The 22388-nt window shown below is 41.2% G+C and overlaps 1 protein-coding gene across 11 annotated transcripts in view; it reads right to left on the bottom strand.

Moving 5' to 3' along the window:
- Positions 1-1447: 1447 nt before the first annotated feature.
- Positions 1448-22388, bottom strand: part of LOC147114292 (protocadherin alpha-C2-like) — a 308165-nt gene continuing 287224 nt past the window's right edge. For 7 of the 11 annotated variants that reach the window (XM_085995965.1, XM_085995959.1, XM_085995961.1 and 4 more), the window contains exon 4: positions 12692-14116. In XM_085995965.1, the coding sequence (XP_085852091.1) occupies positions 13839-14116 (278 nt within the window). In that variant the 3' untranslated portion in view covers positions 12692-13838. Of the gene's footprint in view, positions 2298-2728; positions 2762-12691; positions 14117-22388 lie in introns of those variants that run through there. The other 4 variants (XR_015079398.1, XR_015079397.1, XM_085995968.1 and 1 more) reach the window with 4 other exon arrangements.

The raw sequence follows: 22388 nt of genomic DNA on the forward strand, positions 1-22388 counted from the left end.
ATCCCTAATTGCCCTTGAGAAGGTGGTGGTGAACCACCTTCTTGAACCGCTACAGTCCATGTGGTGAAGGTACTCCCATAGTGCTGTTGGGGAGGGAGTTCCAGGATCTTGACCCATGACAATGAAGGAACATCAAAATATTTCCAAGTCAGGATGGTGAGTGACTTGGAGGGGAACTTGGAGGTAACAGTGTTCCCATGTGCCTGCCGCTCTTGTCCTTATAGTGGTAGAGTTCGTGGGTTTGGGAGGTGTTGTCAAAGAAGCCTTGGTGTGTTGCTGCAGTGCATCTTGTAGATGATACACACTGCAGCCATGGTACGCCGGTGGTGGTGGGAGTTAATGTTTAAGGTGGTGGAAGGGGTGCCAGTCAAGTGGGTTGCTTTGTCCTTGATGGTGTCAAGCTTCTTGAGTGTTGTCAGATATGCACTCATCCAGGCAAGTGGAGAGTATTCATCACACTCTTGACTGGTGCCTTGTAGATGATGAAAAGGCTTTGGGGAGAGTCAGAAGGTGACACACCACAGAATACCCAGCCTAAGACCCGTTCTTTTACCCATAGCATTTATATGGCTGGTCCAGTTAAGTTTCTGGTCAATGGTGACCCCCCCAGGATGTTGATGATGGGGGATTCAGCAATAGTAATGCTGTTGAATGTCAAGGGGCAGTGTTTAGACTCTCTCTTGTTGGAGATAGTCATTGCCTGGCACTTGTGTGGTGCGAATGTTACTTGCCACTTATCAGCCCAAGCCTGGATGTCATCCCGATCTTGCTTCATGTGGACTGCTTCATTATCTGAGGAGTACTAAATTGAACTAAATACTGGGCAATCATCAGCAAACATCCCCATGTCTGACCTTATGATGGAGGGAAGATCATTGATGAAGCAGCTGAAGATGGCTGGGCCTAGAACACTGCCCTGAGGAACTCCTGCAGTGATGTCCTGGGGCTGTGATGATTGGCCTTCAACAACAACAACCATCTTCCTTTGTGCTAAGTATGGCTCCAGCCAATGGAGAGATCCCTTTTCCTGTCCCCCACCACCACCATCGATTCCCATTGACTTCAATTTTACTAGGGTTCCTTGATGCCACACTCAGCCAATTGCAGCCTTGATGTCAAGCTCAGTCACTCTCACCTCACCTCTGGAATTCAGCTATTTTGTCCATGTTTGGACCAAGGCTGTAATGAGGTCTGGAGCTGAGTGGTCCTACTGAAACCCAAACTGAGCATCGGTGAGTAAGTGGTGCTTGATAGCACTGTCAAAGACACCTTCCAACACTTTGCTGATGATTGAGAATAGACTGACGGGCAGTAATTGGCCTGATTGGATTTGTCCTGCTTTTTATGGACAGGACATACCTGGGCAATTTTCCACATTGACGGGGAGATGCCAGTGTTGTAGCTGTACTGGAACAGCTTGGCTAGAAGTGTGGCTAATTCTGGAGAACAAGCCTTCAGCGGGATAGTGGGGATGTTGACGGGACCCATAGCCTTTGTTCTATCCAGTGCGCTCAGCCATCTCTTGATCTCACGTGATATAGTTCCAGATTGTAATTCAAGCAGGCCTGAAGTCTCAAGGATGTACTGTTCTTATTGTAAGCACATATAAATGAATCTTGTCTTTGTCAGGAAAAAAAATCTAAGTAGATATTTGTAACGGTAAAGCATACACACGAAATGTTAAAGGAGATAAGCACCAGCCTGAGTTTATTTCCAGTATTTTATGTTTTTATTTCAGATTTTTGCAATTTTTTTAATGTAGAATATGTAATGGCGTTACTCTCAAGCATACAAAACACATCTATGCACACAAACAATTTTGTTAACGTTAAAAAATAGCAAGATTAAAAGATGGAAAGTTTAATGAAAGTGTTTTTTTAGCTGAAAGCTAACATTCTAACAGTAAACCAATGTTAAATAAATATTCAATGCATGGGTTAACTTAAATAAAAGTTATTAGTTGCATAAAGGTATATAAACGTTTATGTTACATTCTCTAAAAGATTCGCTAATTTGACTGTAGAATTTTTATTTCAGTAAAATTGCACATTTTGCCGTTGCACTTTATACACTAATGAGAGGCGCGTACATCTGAGATTTATTTTAGCAGAGAAATATAAAGATTCGCCTGTATTGTCTTCAGGCTACTTAAGAAAACCTTTGGTTATATCCATAGTCCAACTTGAATTTCCTTGACGGAGTAGTTTGCTCAGCAATCTGCCGGTTCTGATTTTTCTGCCATCGCAAGCACTTTTTGGCTGTTCAGCACAGTCGACATTGTCTGTACTTCTTGTCTGCTAGATACAACAGGAAAACGATGAATATCACCGATTCTGAGATAGTGGTATAAATATTTATCTCTATGCTGCAATTATAATAGTCTCAGTAATTATTTGATTAAAGTTCCTGCTGCTATTATTATTTACTGTTTTGTGTGTATGTCAAGTGATAATGCTTTACGTAGGAACATTTCCAAGTGAAATATTTGAAATTGAGAATACCTTCCAGCTCGGTAGATAGCGTCAAACCAATTATGGCTAAGACCAGGAAACGACAGCGCTACTGTCATCCCCAAAATCCATGCAAATCTGACAATCTAAATCCAAAGTAACTGCATTCCATGACACGCCACTGCAGACTTAGTCATTCTACACGAATTTAAAAACTGGGACAAAGCAGTCTTAAAGAGCACGCATGAAACCTGAGAAACATAAAAAGAAATAAGTACCTGTTCTGCTTTGGTCGCCTCGAGTTGTAAGGTCTGTAAATTATAATACAGTAGTTATAAACGGAGTAAATTATAACAATATTATAAGGGTACTGTATCGCACATCAGAATTTTACATAGAGAAACTACTTCTCTTCAAAATTGGTATTTTCATATCAAGTTTGGAGTTGATAACCAGTTCAGATTTTATTATTATTTTAATACAAAGCTAAACGCCGAGAACCCCGTTAGATTGAAACGTGTGCAAGTAATGTTTACTGCAAATGCCCAATGATATTTAGAAACGACCGCCTCGGAAATAACATGGTGATCAATTGCATGCATTATTCAGCAGCAAAAACGGACATATAAATGCTGTGACATTCCCGTGTGTGTTCTTGTTCTGAGTGGAATCGAAAAGCATAGCACTATATATCTTTTGCACAGGGCGAACGTGTTTACGCATAATCCATAGACAAGCATGAGCTTTTGAAATCCAAGTTCTGCACTAAAGCAATTAACTGTGGAAAATATGTGAGATATGTCTCAGTAGTTCGCCTCTCATCTTCTCGTTAAAATACTTAAAGGCATGAAAAGCTTAGGGGGAGGGTCAAGGGATACTTAAAATAGCTGGAAATTAGTTGAAGGATCAATGGATAATTACTGTATTCCGCGTGATTGAACATGCTGCTTGGTTCGTTGGAGAAGAATCCATCCTTATTAGCATACTTAAAACCATAAATTGTAGCTAAGTAACACCCACGCAAGTGAAATCAGTCTTGGTTACAGCTTATTTTGCTCTTGATTTCGTAAAAGAACTATTAACTGTTGAATTGCACAAGTAAACCTTCCAATCACGAAAAGTGAGAATCACTTTCCAAAGATACTCAGACGGGTCATTCCAAACAACTTCAAGCGGGGTGGCGAGATTAATGCGAAATCTGGTTTGTCTGATCTAATTGATCTAAGTATTTTCAATGTTTGTTGTGAACCTTATTTTTCAGTGTGGATTTGGGAAACCTGGAATGCCGCTATAGTTGAATATTGAAGCAGTTGAATTTACTTCTATATATCTGCAAAATACATTGGAAGTTGGACAAAAGTAATTAAATTCTGATTGCACCATCCAGCAAAGCGAGTCATGATTCCCCCTCACCTAACGTGATGGAGCAAACCGTCAAGCGGATTATGATATGGTTAATTCAAATACCTATTATTAAAAAAATAAGGTGCTGGGGTCTAAAGGTAGAAAGGATTTTTGGAACGTTGTCTATAATAATAAATTAATAGGGACCTAAATATAGATGGTGCACAATTTCCATGAACCTCACCTGACCGATAAGTATGTTTTGTGACGTCCATGCTTTCAACAGTGACGGATTACCTTAAGACTCCTTGCTCCGTCGTCACATCGCCTCCGAGGTACTCTTTGAAAATTTGTGAGACAGTATGTTGAGGTAGTTGGAAAAATCCCAGAAACTGGGCAACAATGGCAATCACGACAATGACACTTAGCTTTGTAATCACCTATAGGCGATTGGCTGATTATATATATAAAAACACATTCTTAGCTTCACACCAAAATATAGGTAGAATATTTCGGCCCCCAACTTATGATCTAGAATACTAGTCTACCAACGTCCTTTAAAGTACTATAAAACTTTCCGTGGTGTTACTCATCCTAAGTGAAAGGTATGAGTTTCCTAACAATGGGGAATTATGCCCCAAGGAACAAAGCATCACTAGTGCCCTTGATTTCGGGCAACTGATTGTCAAGTCAGTATTACGAAACATTCTGGTATTTTTTATCAGTATGTACTGAAATCAATGGAGATCAGCAGCCAACTCCCCAGCGGCTGGAGTCAAACCTGGCATAAAGGAAGATGGTTGTTGTAGTTGGAGACCAGTCCTCTCAGTCCCAGGATATTGCTGTAGGAGTTGCTCAGAACAGCATCCTCTGACTATTTATCTGCAGTTACTTCATCAATGAACTTACATCCATCATAAGATCAGAAGTGGAGCTATTCGCTGAAGATTGTACAGTGTGCAGCTCTATTCACCATTCCTCGGGTAATAAAGCAGTCCATGACTTCATGTAACAGAACCTGGACAAAATCCAGGCTTGTGCTGATAAGTGGCAAGTAACATTCCTGCCACAAAGTTGCCAGGCAATGACCATTTCCAAGAAGAGAGCTGAACCACATCCCCTTGACATTCAATGGCATTACCATCACTGAGTCCCCCACCCTTAATATTCTGGCTTTCACCCTTGACTAGAAACTCGACTGGACCAGCCACATAAATGCTATGGCTGCTAGACCACATCAGAGGCAGAGTGTTCTGTGGTGAGTGGCTTGCCTCCTGACTCCGCAAAGTTCCTACACACACTACAAAGCACAAGTCAGTAGTGTGATGGAATGCTCTACACTTGCCTGGAGGAGTGCAGCTGCAACAACGCTCAAGAAGCTTGACACCATCCAGGACAATGCAGTCTGCTTTATTGTTATCCTATCCATCAGCTTAAATATCCATTTCCTCCACCACCAACGCATTAAGGCTGCAGGTGAACTGTCTCAAGGATGCGCTGCAGCAAGTCACCATCCTAAAAACTCCACCGCGTAGAAAGGAAAGAGCAGCATATGCATGAGAACACCATCACTTGCAAGTTCTCCTCCAACACACCATCCCGACATGATCATATAACCATTCCTTCATTGTCACTGGGTCAAAATTCTGGAACTCACAACCTAACAGCATTGTGGGAGTAGCTTCACCACATGGACTACAACAGTTCAAGAAGAAGCTCTAGCTCCACCTTCTCAAGGGCAACTAGGGCTGGGAAATAAATGCTGGCCTTGTCAGCAACACCCATTTTAGAATTTCTATTTTCCACTGTAAAAAAAGATTGTTTGAACTGTACATACCCAAACTGTAGGATTTTCCTTCAACTAATTGGGGTGACAACTCTTGGCAAATTTTTGGTACTGGGTGATGCCTTTAAGTAAAAACATTAATGGAGGTGCTCCAAGACACAAAAGACAATTTTATAGTTATGTTTAATCATGTTATTGTGAAATCTGCAATTTTTACGAGCCTTTCCTAAGCTACAAATCCTATTTTGGAGACAAAGATTTCAGTTACTCAGAATAAAATGTGGCCTTATTTTATTTCAAAAAGGACTTTATGATTTCATTGGTTCACTTTCTAATATTTTTGCTAGTTTCTGTTGACAGGTCATTCATAGAAACATAGAAGGTAGGAGTAGGCCATTCGGCCCTTCGAGCCCACTCCGCCATTTAATGAGATCATGGCTGATCATCCAAATTCAGTACCCTGTCTCTGCTTTCTCCCCATGTCCCTTGATCCCTTTAGCCGCAAGAAATATATCCAATTCCTTCTTGAATATATTTAATGAATTGGCCTCAACTGCCCTGTGTGGCAGAGAATTCCACAGGTTCACCACTCTCTGGTTGAATAAATTCCTCTTCATCTCTGTCCTAAATGGCTTACCCCTTATCATTAGACTGTGACCCCTGGTTCTGGACTCCCCCGCCATTGGGAACATCCTTCCTGCATCTAATCTGTCTAGTCCTGTTAGAATTTTATAAGTTTCAATCAGATCCCTTCATTCTTCTAAACTCCAGCGAATATAAGCCGAATCGACCCAATCTCTCATCAAACGTCATTCCTGCCATCCCAGGTATCAGTCTGATGAATCTTCGCTGCACTCTCTCCAATGCAAGAACATCCTTCCTCAGATAAGACGACCAAAACTGCACACAATACTCAAGATGTGGTCTCACCAAGGCTCTGTACAACTGCATCAAGTCTTCTTTGCTCCTGTACTCAAATCCTCTCGCTACGAAGGCCAACATACCATTTGCCTTCTTAACCGCCTGCTGCACCTGCATGCTTACCTTCAGCAACTGGTGCACAAGGACACCCAGGTCTCACTGCACTTCCCCTTTTCCCAATCTATTGCCATTCAGATAATAATCTGTCTTCCTGTTTTTGCCATCAAAGTGGATAACCTCGCATTTATCCACATTATACTGCATTTGCCATGTATCTGCTCAATCACACAACCTGTCCAAATCATACTGGAGTATCTCTGCATCCTCCTCATAGCACACACACCCACCCAGCTTTGTGTCATCTGCAAACTTGGAGATATTACATCCATTTCCCTCATCTAGATCATTAATATATATTGTGAATAGCTGGGGTCCTAGCACCGATCCCTGTGGTACCTCACTAGTCACTGGTTACCCCCAATCCCATGTGCTTTAACTTTACATGCTAATCTCTTATGCGGGACCTTGTGGAAAGCCTTCTGAAAGTCCAAATACACCACATCCACTGGTTCTCCCTTATCTATTCTACCAGTTACATCCTCAAAAAATTCCAGTAGATTAGTCAAGCACGATTTACATTTTGTAAATCCATGTTGACTTTGTCCGATCCTGTCACTGTTTTCCAAGTGCTCTGCTATTACAGCTTTTATAATGGACTCCAGCATTTTCCCCACTACCGATGTCAGGCTTCCCCATTTTCTCTCTACCACCTTTTTTGAATAGTGGGGTAACATTAGCTACCCTCCAATCCATGGAAATTGTTCCAGAATCTATAGAATTTTGGAAGAAGACCAGCACTGCATCTACTATTTCTAGGGCCATTTCTTTAAGTACCCTAGGATGTAGATTATCAGGCCCTGGGGATTTATCGGCCTTCAATCCCATCAATTTCCCTAACACCATTTCCCTACAAATACTGATTTCATTCAGTTCCTCCCACTCATTAGACCCTATGTTCCCCGACATCTCTGGGAGGTTATTTGTGTCCTCCTTTGTGAACACAGAACCAAAGTATGTATTTAATTGGTCTGCCATTTCTTTGTTCCCCATTATAAATTCTCCTGGTTCTGACTGCAAGGGATCTATGCTTGACTTCACCAATAATTTTCTCTTCACATATCTATAGAATCTTTTACAGTCAGTTTTTATTTTCCAAAAAATTCCAGTAGATTAGTCAAGCACGATTTACCCTTTGTAAATCCATGTAAATTTTGTAAATCCAAAGCACTGGAGAGGTACCACCAACACTGCATCCGCAAGATCCTGCAATCCATTGGAAGGATAGGCGCACCAACATCAGTGTTCTTGCTCAGGCCAACATCCCCTGCATTGAAGCTTTGACCACGCTCAATCAGCTCCGATGGGCGGTTCACACTGTCCGGATGCCCGATACGAGACTCCCACAACAAGCGCTCTACACAGAGCTCCGGCACAGCAAGAGAGCCCCAGGTGGGCAGAGGAAACGCTTCAAGGACACCCTCAAAGCCTCCTTGAAAAAGTGTAACATCCCCATTGACACCTGGGAATCCCTGGCCCAAGACCGTACAAAGTGGAGGAGAAGCATCCGGGAAGGCACCGGACACCTCGAGTCTCTTCACCGGGAGCAAGCGGAAGCGAAGCGCAGGCAGCGCAAGGAGCGCACATCAACCCACACACCCCACCCTCCCGCCCCTTCAACTACCATCTGCCCCACCTGTGACAGAGACTGTAGGTCCCGCATTGGACTCATCAGTCACCTGCGAACTCATATTTAACGTGGAAGCAAGTCATCCTCGGTTCTGAGGGACTGCCTAAGAAGAAGAAGAAGGAGACAAAATAAACAGCAGTGATGGACAGAATTTTCAGGTCACACATGCATAGAAGTACAGAAAGCAGCATGGCTGAGCAATTTGACTTGTGCCCAACTTGCAATTGCTGTAAATATATTATGTAAGATTCTACTTATCAGTATACTGGTTTTAATAAAGATTTCGAAGTTGTAATATAAATTATGAGTTACAGATTTTCTGCTACCCTTAAGTACACTTGAGTGTAGGAATGCCCCAATAAATTAATATGCTTCTTTCTGGGGTTTACAGATCTTCTACTAAAGTTCTGGCACATGAGCGGGTGAAATCCTGGAGAAATTCACCACGGAGATCTAGTACGGTAGGAGATGGGGTTGGGGAGAAAGAAGAAAAAAAGGCTTACCTATCAAGAACTAGGTGCTGGCTGCCTGCCATCCTTTAGCGAGGAAATATATCAACTTCTTCTGATGAAATTGGCTAAATGGGAATTACTGTCATTCTATTTCTAAACTTCATTAATGGTATTTCAGATGTTGTCAATTGCTGTCTTACCACCATACATGTCCCATGTCGATATAATGATATACAATAGTAATCATTCTATCGTCTTCCATTGCTGAAAGGTGTACTGATTTGCTGCAGTTAATTTTCTTGCCTTCACCTCAATTTGGAAGCAGAAGAAGTATGAGGCAGTTGTTTGATAAGCAGTGCCCCTGGTTTTACATTTTAGGAACTGGTAATAAGTAACCAATAGCACAGTGTTAAATGTATCCAAGACAGCATATCCTGGAAACCTGAAACTTAAAGGGCTCTTTTATACAAATGCATATACTTTGGCACCCTTTTGCTCAACTTTGAGCAATCCAGTAATAGACAAATTAAAATGTAGGCTCAAGTGGTGGCCTGCAACAAAATACTTGTGAAAAGGATGATATCCTATAAATTGTAACTTCTAGTGGTTTTCTGAACATTGGCATTAAATCATTGGCACTGTGAGCCTAGACACAAAAGGCATCAAGTGGTATGGGGAGAGCGCGGGAATATGGTATTGAGATAGATGATCAGCCATGATCTTATTGAATGGCGGAGCAGGCTCAAAGGGCCGAATGGCCTACTCCTGCTCCTATGTTTCTATGTTTCTATATTTTTCAATGTTGCGCAATTGATAGATAACACTGTAGAAATTAAGTCAGGCCTTTGACCATGGTTGTTATCTTGTCTGCCAGTCATTTGTGGTTGTCAATAAGCAGATTGTAATATTTCTCTTAAATTGAATGTGCATGTGTCCGTGCCATTTATAGCCAGATAAAATTCTCAGGAATGTCAAACTGGGACATCTGAGTAGCGACATATTTTGTTTGTTTAAAATTCATCCATCTACTATTTTAGTGGCAACCTTAAAACAATTTATTTTATACCATCCCTAAACAACTTGAGAAAGGAATTAAGAGGAATACATTATTATCACACAGTATAATTTCAGGGTTTTAGTGTTCGGAAATTATTTTACATTATCACAATATAAGATTGTTGTTCTAGTCGGTGTTTAAAATTAATTTTGAACTGTCTGAATTTAAATAAGTCCAAATGCAAAATAGCCATTCTTACCTAATGAAACTCTCTCCTGTCCACCCAATTTCTTTTCTCTTTTCCTGAAGGCACAGACTTATGCTGGGTATTGTGGCAGAGGCATCAGCTGCCAACAGTAACATTCCTGAGTGTGTTTTCTTCATATGTGAGTATAAACAATGTGTAAACCCCCATTCTGTCATTACTGCATAAACCAGAGGTCACTGAATAGCATTTAGGAGTGAAAACCTTGACTGATATGCCCCATTTCTAAATATTGAGGCCATTATATTGACCCGATCACTGCTTGAGATATGATCAATTACTTGAATACAAACAAGGGATTGAACTTGGAATCTTCCTGGTCTGTATGGATTAGTAGCACCTCACATAATGCCACAAGTAGCACAACATTATTATTTACTCAGTGAGTTATAGAAGGAAAGCTGCTTGATCATTTTAAGGACAGATGTATCATGCTTTTACATTCTGAGTCCACTAACTCTAACTGACTGATATGAGGTTGCTTTGATTATGTTGTTTCCTATTGTATGGACATCCTTACCTAAAGGTCTTTAGATGTCAACAAGGTCAGAAGGCACACAACAGCTGTTCTTTAAGGAATTGTCCAAAATGTTTTTATTCCAACCCAAATACACAGCACTTATAAATCACCACCAACCCTCACCTAAAATGTATTTAATGAGCTGTATTTTAGAATCAAAAAGTAAAACTTCTTATGCTCTTGTTATGGCTTGAAGGCTGTGGCAAGCGAGGGACATCAAACAATGTCACCTGGATTATACTATCCAAAGGCAGCAAAGTCTGTTGAAACTCTCATTCTTGCCTTTGTTACCACTAGCCCTGACTATTCCAATGCTCTCTTGGCCGGCCTCCCATCTTCCACGCTCCATAAACCTGAGCTCATCCAAAACTCTGCTACCCATACCCTAACTCGCACTAAGTGCTGTTCACCCTTCGCCCCTGTGCTCGCTGACCTACATTGGCTCCTGGTCTGGCAATGCAAACTTTTCAAATTCTCATTGTTGTTTTCAAATCCCTCTATGGCCTCGTCCTGCCCTCTCCCTGTAAAGTCTTGCAGCCCTACAACCTTCTGAGATTTCTGTGCTCTTCCAATTCTGGCCTCTTGCGCGTCCTCGATTTTAATTGCTCCATCATTGATGGCCGTGCCTTCAGTTATCTGAGCCCTAGACACTGGAATTCCCTCCCTAAGCCTCTCTGCCTCTCTACCTCTCTCTCTTCCTTTAAGATGCTCCTTAAAACCTACCTCTTTGCCTAAGCTTTTGGTGACCTGCCTTAGTATCTCCTTATGTGGTTCGGTGGCAAGTTTTGTTTGGTAACATCCTGTCAAGCGCCTTGGGACATTTTACTATTTTAAAGGTGCTATATAAATGCCAGTTGTTGTTATAGTTGCCTCCAAAACCCACAGCAAAACTGCAAATGCACAATAAAACATTTATTGTCTCATTTGTTACATGCTTGAACTCACTGTGTGTTGTCTATGTCATCTGGATGCACACATTTGATTTAATTACCTGTAGAATTCTTCAAGGCAAAGGATATTGTTCTTGTACTATGAATTAGACAGGACAGTGCCAATTTCACGTTATGATTAACCTTTTTTTTGGTGAGACTTTCTGGGAGAATAGAGCAAGGGCAAATTGTCTCTCTTGGAAAGGGTATGGGATTCTTCACGATCCTCACAAGAAAAGGGGGCTCTAATAATAGTGCTATGGACCCCTTCATTAGGCCACTTGGAAAATCTCACAATTTTCCATTTAGCCAGCCTGCCCCTGGAAACAAGACGAGAATGAGAAATTGTACCAAATCTACATAGTATGCAATGTTTCTGGGTGCAATTGCACTTCCATGCAATTTTATTTGACTGTGTAAGTATAAAAGCTTTGGTATGTGTTTGGTTTTGTGGATGTTGTTGATAGTAGGAAACATTTCTACTATTCTTGGAAAGCAGCCCAAATTTTTACAACAAACACTAAGTGAAGCCGGATCTGAACCACTCACACTTGAGTTCATCCAAAATTCTGATGCCCGTCTCCTAACCTACACCAAGTTCTGCTCACCCATCATTCCTGTGAACGCTCACCTACATTGGGTACTGATCCACCAATGCCTCAAATTTCAAATTCTCATCTCTGTATTCAAATCCCTCCATGGTCTTGCACCTCCCTATCTCTGTAACCTCTTTCAGCCCTACAACACTCTGAGCACTCTGCATTCCTCCAACTCTGGCCTCATATGCACCCCCCCCAACTCCCATCGCCCCACCATCGGTGGCCATGCTTTCAGCTGTCTATGCTCTAAGCTCTGAATTTCCCTCTCTAAAGCTCTTCGCATCTCCATATCTCTCACTTCCTTTAAGGTGCTCCTCAAAACCTAGCTCTTGACTCAGCTTTTGGTCACCCCTCCTAATATTCTTTCTTTGGTTCGGTTTTATCTAATTATGTTCCTGTAGAGTGCCTTGAGATGTTTACCTATGTTAAAGGTGCTATATCAATGCAAGCTTTTGCTGCTGAACAAGTGCAGCAGCTAGAACTTTGCTGATCAGCTCTAAGAGGCTAAATATGTTTCCTCACATAACTACTATTAGCATGACACAAATATAGATGTACAGATATCAAGAATGAATAAAGTTACTTTAGTTAGGAGAGAGTACTTATCTGTGTGCAGAAAGCTGTAAAGCTGTATGGTAAGTAGTGAAGTATTTAGTCATTAATAAACACATACATGGTAAAGATTGTCCTGATCACGTTTACTTACACATGCAAAAACAGAATACATCTGAAAATAGACTAAGCATAAAAGATTACATTAGACGTTATTGAGAAAGAAAGCCACCTTTGGTACAAATGTAACAAAAATGCATAGTTTGCCGCAGGTGATTGAAAAAAAATGACGTGTTTTTGTGATTACTGATGTCAAAAATGTACAATATGCTTCAGATGAATATTAAGCAGTAAGTGTCTGACTGAGCTAAGGTGAGTAGCTGAAGCCAGTTTACTGTTTCATCCACATTCTGTTAGATACACAAGGGTATATTTTGCTCTGCATGTAAAGTTAAAAAAATTATTTCACTATGTTTTCAACGCTTTATAATAACAGTTTAGTAAGAGTATTTCCTTCAACTTTGCATACAGAGGAAAATATAACCAACTGTCAGCTGTTTGAATACCATAAAAGAAACGGCAAACACATGCTGTTCTTCACTCCAAGCCACCGTTTGCTGAGACTTGGAGAAACTGCAGCCGCTAGTTTGGCATGACATGCATTGATTCAAGAACTGCTTAATTCAGATTCCCGTGGAATAAAACTGCTTATGCATTGGCACTGGAAATACTCACTGCTTAATACAGGTTTCAGATTTTGTGTACATTTGATTTCACTCAATTCAGGTGAATTCTGATTGTTTCTCCAGCTGGTTATTTCAAGATTTAATCAATATTCACTAACGTCATGTATCATTTTTCACTTTAAACATGTATAGTACAGTTAATCTGTTCTGTAGTCAGACCCTGGGATAAGACACTAAGGGTGTATAAATTGATAATACATGTTTCACAAAAGGGCATTGTCTTAGATGGCTTATTAGCAAAAAGCTGTTATTTTATCGTTTGTTTTAATTTGTTTTTACCATTGACTTTCATGTGGTTACAGTTGAACATATCAGAAATGAGAGTTGGTTGACACAAGAAGTAGAGCCAAGCTAAATAAAACCCTTGAACTAGAATTAGAAAACATCCAAGACAAACAAATTAGCGTTTGAGTGCACACAACAATACCTCTTCCAAATGTGACTTTAAATTGAATTTACAGAACCCTTGTGTCTACCCTGATGATCTGACCTGGATACTGAGAGTTCTCAGATTGCTGGGACAAGCGGTGTTACTCATTTTGTGGCTCCTCATTGGTAGCTTTGCTCTCTCGCTTTTCTGATCGTTTACTGCGCTTCTTCTTCTTTTTAGTGGAAGAGGCAGAATGTTGCCCGTCCTGCTTGGCAAGTTGGTCCTGCTTGCTGGACAGCATGACTGGCGTGCCTCCCATGTAGATGTTAGACTGATACTCATCAGGTTCCATGTTTTCAAGATGCTGCGATCCAAACCTGGGAGCCCAGGTGGGTATGCCATCTTCCAGATCTGGAGATGCTTTAATGTAATCCACATCTGTTAAATAAATTACACAGGAGCATGATTACCATTGCTGATGAGAGTAGATTCCCATTACCAGTACGAGTATGAAAACAGAAATATTTTCCTGCATTCTCAAGCACTTCCAGAAGATCAACATAGCTGATTAATAATTTTAAGACATGCCAGTAAAATTGCCTTTGGTACTTTCCATGGTTAGTTGATCAATATATTATATATTTACAGCATGGTGATAGAGTTGAGAGCTAGAAACTTGAAAACGCTCTCTACAGCGCCACTTTGTGACCACAGGCTGTAGCTATATTGTGAAAATCAACATAGAAAAAATTGAATGAGAAATGTGACAATTTCCAACAGCAATATTGACAGAAAAGAGTGACTGAAATTTGTGACAACAGAAAGTAAATTTATGTACAGGAATTATGCACTCTACAAGATTTTAAATAGTTAAATATAGATACATAACAACTTTTGATGTGCCATCGATGCGCTGAAGTAACAATTGCACTCTCAGTATAATGGCTGAATCACAACTTCTTGATCTCCATGTCTGTCAACAGGGACAACGAAAATCTTGCTTTTTTCAGTTCATCAAAGAAATAATCATAGATATTATGCTTAGTGTACAAATACTAATGATTTGGTGTGAAATATATGTGTTATTTTAATGGAAGTGTCAACCTATTCATTTGAAATGGGTTAATGCCTTGTTAAACATAACAAAAGAAGGAATTTCATAAGAACATGTGAAGGTCACACAGCCCAATTTCTAAGATATATTTTCTTCATGTCTCTCGCATATCAACCCAACAAATACCACCTTTGATGGCTCAAACCTAAGTTCTGGTTCATTTACTGATATTCTTGCCCTTCCTATCTCCTCTGCCTGTAATAAATCTGGTTTCCTCTTTCATGCCAAACAGTTCTTATCCCCTCAATAACTCCTACCTCTCTTTAAAGCAGAAATTCACCCAAGACTTGAACATTGCTAATATGACTGGGAATCCTCTTCTAACAACTCTCTTGTATGTCATCTAATAGTTGATCCATCCATCGCCTTTAGCCTCCAGTCTTTCTCTCTGCCACAACTTTTCATATTTCTACTTAAGCAGCACAAAACAATCAATGCTTGTTTGAACTTTTCTTGCTAGATCCTCCTAAGACACATTTAAACTGTTCTATACATTCTTCATCCTCACACATTCCTTCTCATTGTATTGAAATTATGACTCACAGCACAGTGTCCTATTCTATCAAATTCTTCCCCAGGACCTAAAAACTGTGGAACCAGTTGGCTCCCTTAGTATTTACTTCCAACTATGACTTTACCTCAGGCTTTATCAAATTGCTACTTTCAAACTTCGTTCAATATTTTTAATCTTTTAAAAATTGATAGTGTCCTAAATTATGCATCTAGATTCTAGCTTTAATTGTCAGCTTGTCTCAGTGGTAGCAGTCTCGCCTCTGAGTCAGATGTTGTGGGTTCAAACTCCTCTGCAGATTTTGGTCATGCAACCTTCAGTGCACTACTGAGGCAGTTGTTCCTCAGATACAACATTGAACATGATGGGCAACATTCTGCCTCTTCCACTAAGAAGAAGAAATGCACTAAAAAAACAAATGCAAGAGAACAAAGGTGCCTCTCTTCCTATTAACTGCCTCGTCCCCTCCTCCCATTTTGAATCCAGTTATTACCTGCCCTCTAGCCCTATTTGACCTGAATACTGCACTTGGTCTTGACTCCCCCTGGAAGATTGGCTCTTATACTTATTTCTTTATTTGTGCTTTACCATTTCTTTATTTTCCTTTTTCAACCACTCTCTGATATAGTTGCCTTTTACCAGGCAAAATTCTGCATATTATATTGTTGCTAAGACCAACTCTTTCCTTTTTGCGAAATCAAATAAAACCACCAGAGTCCATAACTCAACTTTTTTATGTCAAGGCAGAGCAAATGCCTCAATGCAGCTACTATTATCTATGACTCATAAATTAATATTGTCCATTAACACACATATACATATAAATTAGCCACAGAAAGCAATAACACGCTCAAGTAACCATTTCTGATTTGCTACATATCAATTCTAAAGATGCATATTATCACTGGGAAGGATTTAAGCAATATTTTCTACACAATGATTATTATTTATACAAGAAAAGATTGGAAGAAGGTTGGGAACAAGAAAAAGCAACTCAGTTTCATGCTGCATTTTCCACTATAGTCTTATTTATCTGAACTAGTCATTCAGTACCATTTTAGATTTTCCATTTGTGCTTAGTCATGCCTTAACTTAAACCATCTCAACATAATCAAAGCCTTGACCTAAGGCTATATTCATTATTTTTTTCCTGATTTAGGAATGTGTCATCGATAGAAAGCTCACTTTAGGCAATCCTCTGCACAAATTTATCTGTTGCACAAAATTAATTGTTTTTATTAAGGAAGAAAAAGATTACATTTATATAGCACCTTTCATGTCTTCAGTATGTCTCACAGAATTTTCAGCCAATTAATTAGTTTTGAAATAAGGCCATCACTGTTTTGTAGGCAAATACAGCAGTCAATTTGTGCACAGTACAGTCCCACAAACAGCAATAAGATAAATCACCATTTAAATTGCTTTGGCGATGTTGGTTGAAGAATACATTGTGGCATGGATGGTGGGAGAACTTGACTCCTCTTCAAATTGAGTCGGGATGTCGGGATGACCTTCACAGGCAGACAGGTCACAATTTAATATAGATGGATAGGAGGGAGAGGAGAGGAGGGGAAGAGGAGAGAGATGGGGTGGAGGAGAGGAGAGGAGAGGGTAAAAATGGGGAGAGGGGTGAGGGAAGAAAGAGAAGGGGAGTAAAGTTAATGGGACGGGGTAGAGGAGGTTGCTGGCTAACACAATGGAAGTTAAAAAATTGATACTGCTCCACAGTTTCTCCAGCAGGTTCCCTGGTCATCTGCCAAAGCTTCAGCAGAAGATCCATGAAAACCACTGAGAAATGGTGAAAACTGTGCGATGGCATAGTCACAATGGATAATCGGTAGAACCCCTGCAAAAATTCAATCCCTCAGTGTCAATTTCATGTTGACACGTTGGTAATGGATTTGCCGTTGATGACGCTGGACTTCGGAGTTTTCAATGCATTCGGGAAAAGAATATTGTGCACCACTCAGCATTGTTACTGTGGGATGGATGTGTACGACGAATCTTTGAACATTTGATTCAACAAACTGTATGAGAATAAGAACATAAGAGCATAAGAAATAGGAGCAGGAGTAGGCCATTTGGCCCCTCGAGCCTGCTCCACCATTTAATGAGATCATGGCTGATCTGATCTTGGGCTCAGCTCCATTTCCCTGCCCGTTCCCCATAACCCTTCTCTCCCTTATTGTTCAAAAATCTGTCTATCTCCACCTTAAATGTATTCAATGACTCAGCCTCCACAGCTCTCTGGGGCAGATAATTCCATAGATTTACGACCCTCTGAGAGAAGAAATTCCTCCTCATCTCAGTTTTAAATGGGTGCCCCCTTATTCTGAAACTATGCCCCCTAGTTCTAGATTCCCCCATAAGGGGAAACATCCTCTCTGCATCTACCTTGTCGAGCCCCCTCAGTACCTTATATGTTTCAATAAGATCACCTCTCATTCTTCTAAACTCCAATGAGTATAGGCCCAACCTGCTCAACCTTTCCTCATACGTCAACCCTTCATCTCAGGAATCAACCTCATGAACCTTCGCTGAACTGCCTCCAATGCAGGTATATCCCTCCTTAAATAAGGAGACCAAAACTGTACGCAGTACTCCAGGTGTGGTCTAACCAATACCCTGTACAGTTGTAACAGGACTTCCCTACTATTATACTCCAACCCCCTTGCAATAAAGGCCAACATTCCCTTTGCCTTCCTCATTAGTTGCTGTACCTGCATGCTAACTTTTTGTGTTTCATGCACAAGGACCCCCAGGTCCCTCTGTACTTCAGCATTTTGTAATCTCTCTCCAGTTAAAGAATGGTACAGTGCAACTGCTATGGCTGATTATTGATGTTTAGTAATTACATAAAATGTGTGTTAAATTACCACTATAGTAGCTGAACAAGGCAAACCTGGATCAATGTCTCTCTAATTTTCCCTCCTCCTCCACCCTCCTGATCCAAGCTAGGTGGACCCTATCTGGACAGCGTAGTCGAGGCTAGAACTTACCGTGTGAACAATCATGAGTTCAAACACAATTCTTACCACAGTTTAGGGCAGTGGGTTGTGTCTCATGGTGTCAAGTATATTAAAACATTATTGTTACATTTTAGTGCATTTTTTTTCAATTTCATCTTCTCTCCTGAAGCTAGGGACTCATTTAGGGATTGGATTCTAGATGAACTAATAACTTCTGATACTTCACCCGATGGCTAGTCCTGATATGTGAGCTTCATCTTTGAACATCAGCACGCTGTTCAACCACACTGTGCAGAGAGGGAGAAGAGTAGAATCACAGCTGAGCCCCTGTCTGTTCTCACCTGGCAGCAGCACACCCACACTTTACAGCAGTGGTCCTCACTTCAGATAAATCAGTGTAGGCCAAGCACGACCCTCAGGTCTTTGTGGCCTACCTGCTTCAATAATAAATCATATTGTGTATATGCCTATGAACATTCATATTGTTGAATTAGGATGCAACTCGGATAATTATTAGAAAGTGAAAAAAGATCACCCAACATAATCAAAATGCCAGAATAGTATAAAACGACACACACCCCCATAACATTTTCTTATAAATTAATTTTTGTGTTTTTTGTTATTGCCAGCAGAAAAATGTTATTTTCACTTCATTAATTTAGGGGAGATTTAAAACCAAGTGGTAGATTTAAGCACCAGGCATGGAACGGATGGCAGCGGGTGGAACACGCACGCTTTCAAATCTTTCAGATGAGACGTTAAAGTGTGGCCCCGTCTGCTCTCTCAGGTGGATGTAAAAGGCACTATTTTGCCGAAATGCGGGGGAGGTAATCCCGATGTCCTGGCCAATATTTAGCCCTCAATCACTAAATAAACAGATTAACTTGTCATTACCACATTGCTGTTTGTGGGAGCTTGCTGTGTGCAAATTGGCTGCCATGTTTCCTACATTACAACAGTGACTATACTTCAAAAGTATTTCATTGGCTATAAAGCGCTTTGGGATGTGAACGGCGCTACAGTATAAGTCTTTCTCTTTTTTTTCTGCAAGTGGAAGGCCCGGAGCATTTCGAGGTGCTGGGCCTCATTACCATGCAGTTGGTGAGCTGGATGCCTCAAACGGGAATCCCGTTGCTGCAACTCACTGGCTCCAGGTCCAGGCCAGTCCAACTGAGTAGCCAGCTAGGTATGGTGGGGCGAGGTTGGGGGGTGGAGGGGGTGGTGGGGCGCTGACCTTCGCCAATTTTGTCCCTTTCTATGAATATGTTCATTCACGACAGGGTGCACATTTACAGGTAACTATGATCCTTCAGCAGCTTGCACACACGGTTGTCCTTTGAGCCCAAGCATAGGGAATGAGAGTCAGTTTATTATTTGACTATGGGGTACAGATAGTTGAAGGTGATTTTGTCGTCATCCAGTATGTAGAGATAGGCACTTTACTTTTCAGCAGGACGCTGTACAGAAGATATTTACTAGAATGGTTCCAGGGATGAGGAAATAGAGTTACGTGGATAGACTAGAGAAGCTACGGTTCTCCTTGGAGCAGAGAAGGCTAAGAGGAAAACTGATAGAGGTGTTTAAAATCATGAAGGAATTAAACAGAGTAAATAAAAAGAATCTCTCCCCAATGGCTGAAGGGTCGATAACCAGAGGGTAGAGGTTTAAGGTGATTGGCAAAACATAGAAACATAGAAGATAGGAGCAGGAGTAGGCCATTCGGCCCCTCGAGCTTGCGCCACCATTCAATGCGATCATGGCTGATCATCCAAATTCAGTACCCGGTCCCTGCTTTCTCCCCATACCCCTTGATCCTTTTAGCCTTAAGAAATATATCCAACTCCTTCTTGAATATATTTAATGTATTGGCCTCTAATGCCTTCTGTGGTAGACAATTCCACAGGTTCACCACTCTCTGGGTGAAGAAATTCCTCCTCATTTCTGTCCTAAACGGCCTACCCCTTATCCTTAGACTGTGACCCCTGGTTCTGGACACCCTGACCATCGGGAACATCCTTCCAGCATCTAGTCTGTCCAGTCCCGTCAGAATTTTATAAATTTCAATGAGATCCCCTTTCATTCTTCTAAACTCCAGCGAGTACAAGCCCAATCGACCCAATCTCTCCTCATACGTCATTCCTGCCATCCCAGGTATCAGCCCGGTGAATCTTCGCTGAATTCCTTCCATGGCAAGAACATCCTTCCTCAGATAAGGCGACCAAAACTGCACACAATACTCAATATGTGGTCTCACCAAGGCCCTGTATAACTGCAGCAAGACATCCTTGTTCCTGTACTCAAACCCTCTCGATACAAAGGCCAACATGCCATTTGCTTTCTTAACCACCTGCATGCTTACCTTCAGCGACTGGTGCACAAGGACACCCAGGTCTCGTTGCACTTCCCCTTCTCCCAATCTATTGCCATTCAGATAATAAGCTGCCTTCCTGTTTCTGCCACCAAAGTGGATAACCTCGCATTTATCAACGTTATATTGCATCTGCCATGCTTTTGCCCAATCACCCAACCTGTCCAAATCATCCTGGAGTTTCTCAGCATCCTCCTCACAGCACACATGCCCACCCAGCTTTGTGTCGTCTGCAAATTTGGAGATATTACATCTAGTTCCCTTGTCTAGATCATTAATATATATTGTGAATAGCTGGGGCCCAATGACCGATCCCTGCGGTACCCCACTAGTCACTGCCTGCCACTCGGAAAAAGAGCCATTTATTCCAACTCTTTGCTTTCTGTCTGCCAACCAGTTCTCTATCCAAGTCAATACCTTGCCCCCAATCCCATGTGCCTTAACTTTACACGCTAATCTCTTAAGCGGGACCTTATCGAAAGCCTTCTGAAAGTCCAAATACACTACATCCACTGGTTCTCCTTTATCTATTTTACCAGTTACATCCTCAACAAATTCCAGTAATTAGTCAAGCACGATTTACCTTTTGAAAATCCATGTTGACTTTGTCCGATCCTGTCACTGTTTTCCAAGTGCTCTGCTATTACATCTTTTATAATGCACTCTAGCATTTTCCTCACTACCGATGTCAGGCTTACCGGTCTGTAATTCCCCGTTTTCTCTCTACCACCTTTTTTGAATAGTGGGGTAACATTAGCTACCCTCCAATCCATGGGTACTGTTCCAGATTCCATCGAATGCATTAAGATGATCAGCAAAGCATCAACTATTTCTAGGGCCACTTCCTTAAGTACCCTAGGATGTAGATTATCAGGCCCTGGGGATTTATCGGCCTTCAATCCCATCAATTTCCCTAACACCATTTCCCTACAAATACTGATTTCTTTCAGTTCCTCCCTTTCATCAGACCCTATGTTCCCCGACATCTCTGGGAGGTTATTTGTGTCCTCCTTTGTGAAGACAGAACCAAAATATGTATTTAGTTGGTCTGCCATTTGTTTGTTCCCCATTATAAATTCCCCTGGTTCTGACTGCAAGGGACCTACGCTTGACTAGTGGCGACATGAGAAAAAATCTTTTTACACAAAAAGTGTTTAGGATTTGGAATGCACTGCATGATAGGAGGGTGGTGGAAACAGATTCAATAGTGACTTTCAAAATGGAATTGGATAAATACTTGAACAGGAAAAAAAAAATGCAGGGCTATGGGGAAAGAGCGAGGGGAGTGGGACTAACTGGATTGCTCTTTGCAAGAGCCGGCGCAGATTCAATGGGCCGAATGGCCTCCTTCTGTGCAGTACGATTCTATGATAATTAGGAGCATATGCCCCTTAACCAATGTTTCCTTCCTTAGGAGAGGACATCAGGGTGAAAGTGGTAATCGGCAGCAGTGCAAAAGAGGCCACAGCACATCAGCAGCCCATGCTGCATCCTGGCTGATTCTTCCCTGCCATTGAAAGTGGGCGAGGTACAAAGCAAGCTGCTGGTTCTCTATCGCCCGTTTCTGCACTACCACTGAAGATCAATTTCACTCCCACTGAAATTATTTTTATTGTCCATTCGACCATCTCAGCGAATTCAGTATAGGCTGAGAAAAGGATTAGAAACTTCTGATCTGCATGGCTACGCTTTGTACACTTATTATTATGCTGCTTTTATTAATTGTGCCATTGGGAGAGTTTCCTAAT

The sequence above is a fragment of the Somniosus microcephalus genome, chromosome 8, assembly GCF_052327205.1.
Source record: "Somniosus microcephalus isolate GS21.2 chromosome 8, FLI_Smic_1.0, whole genome shotgun sequence".
NCBI classification, from domain to species: domain Eukaryota; kingdom Metazoa; phylum Chordata; class Chondrichthyes; order Squaliformes; family Somniosidae; genus Somniosus; species Somniosus microcephalus.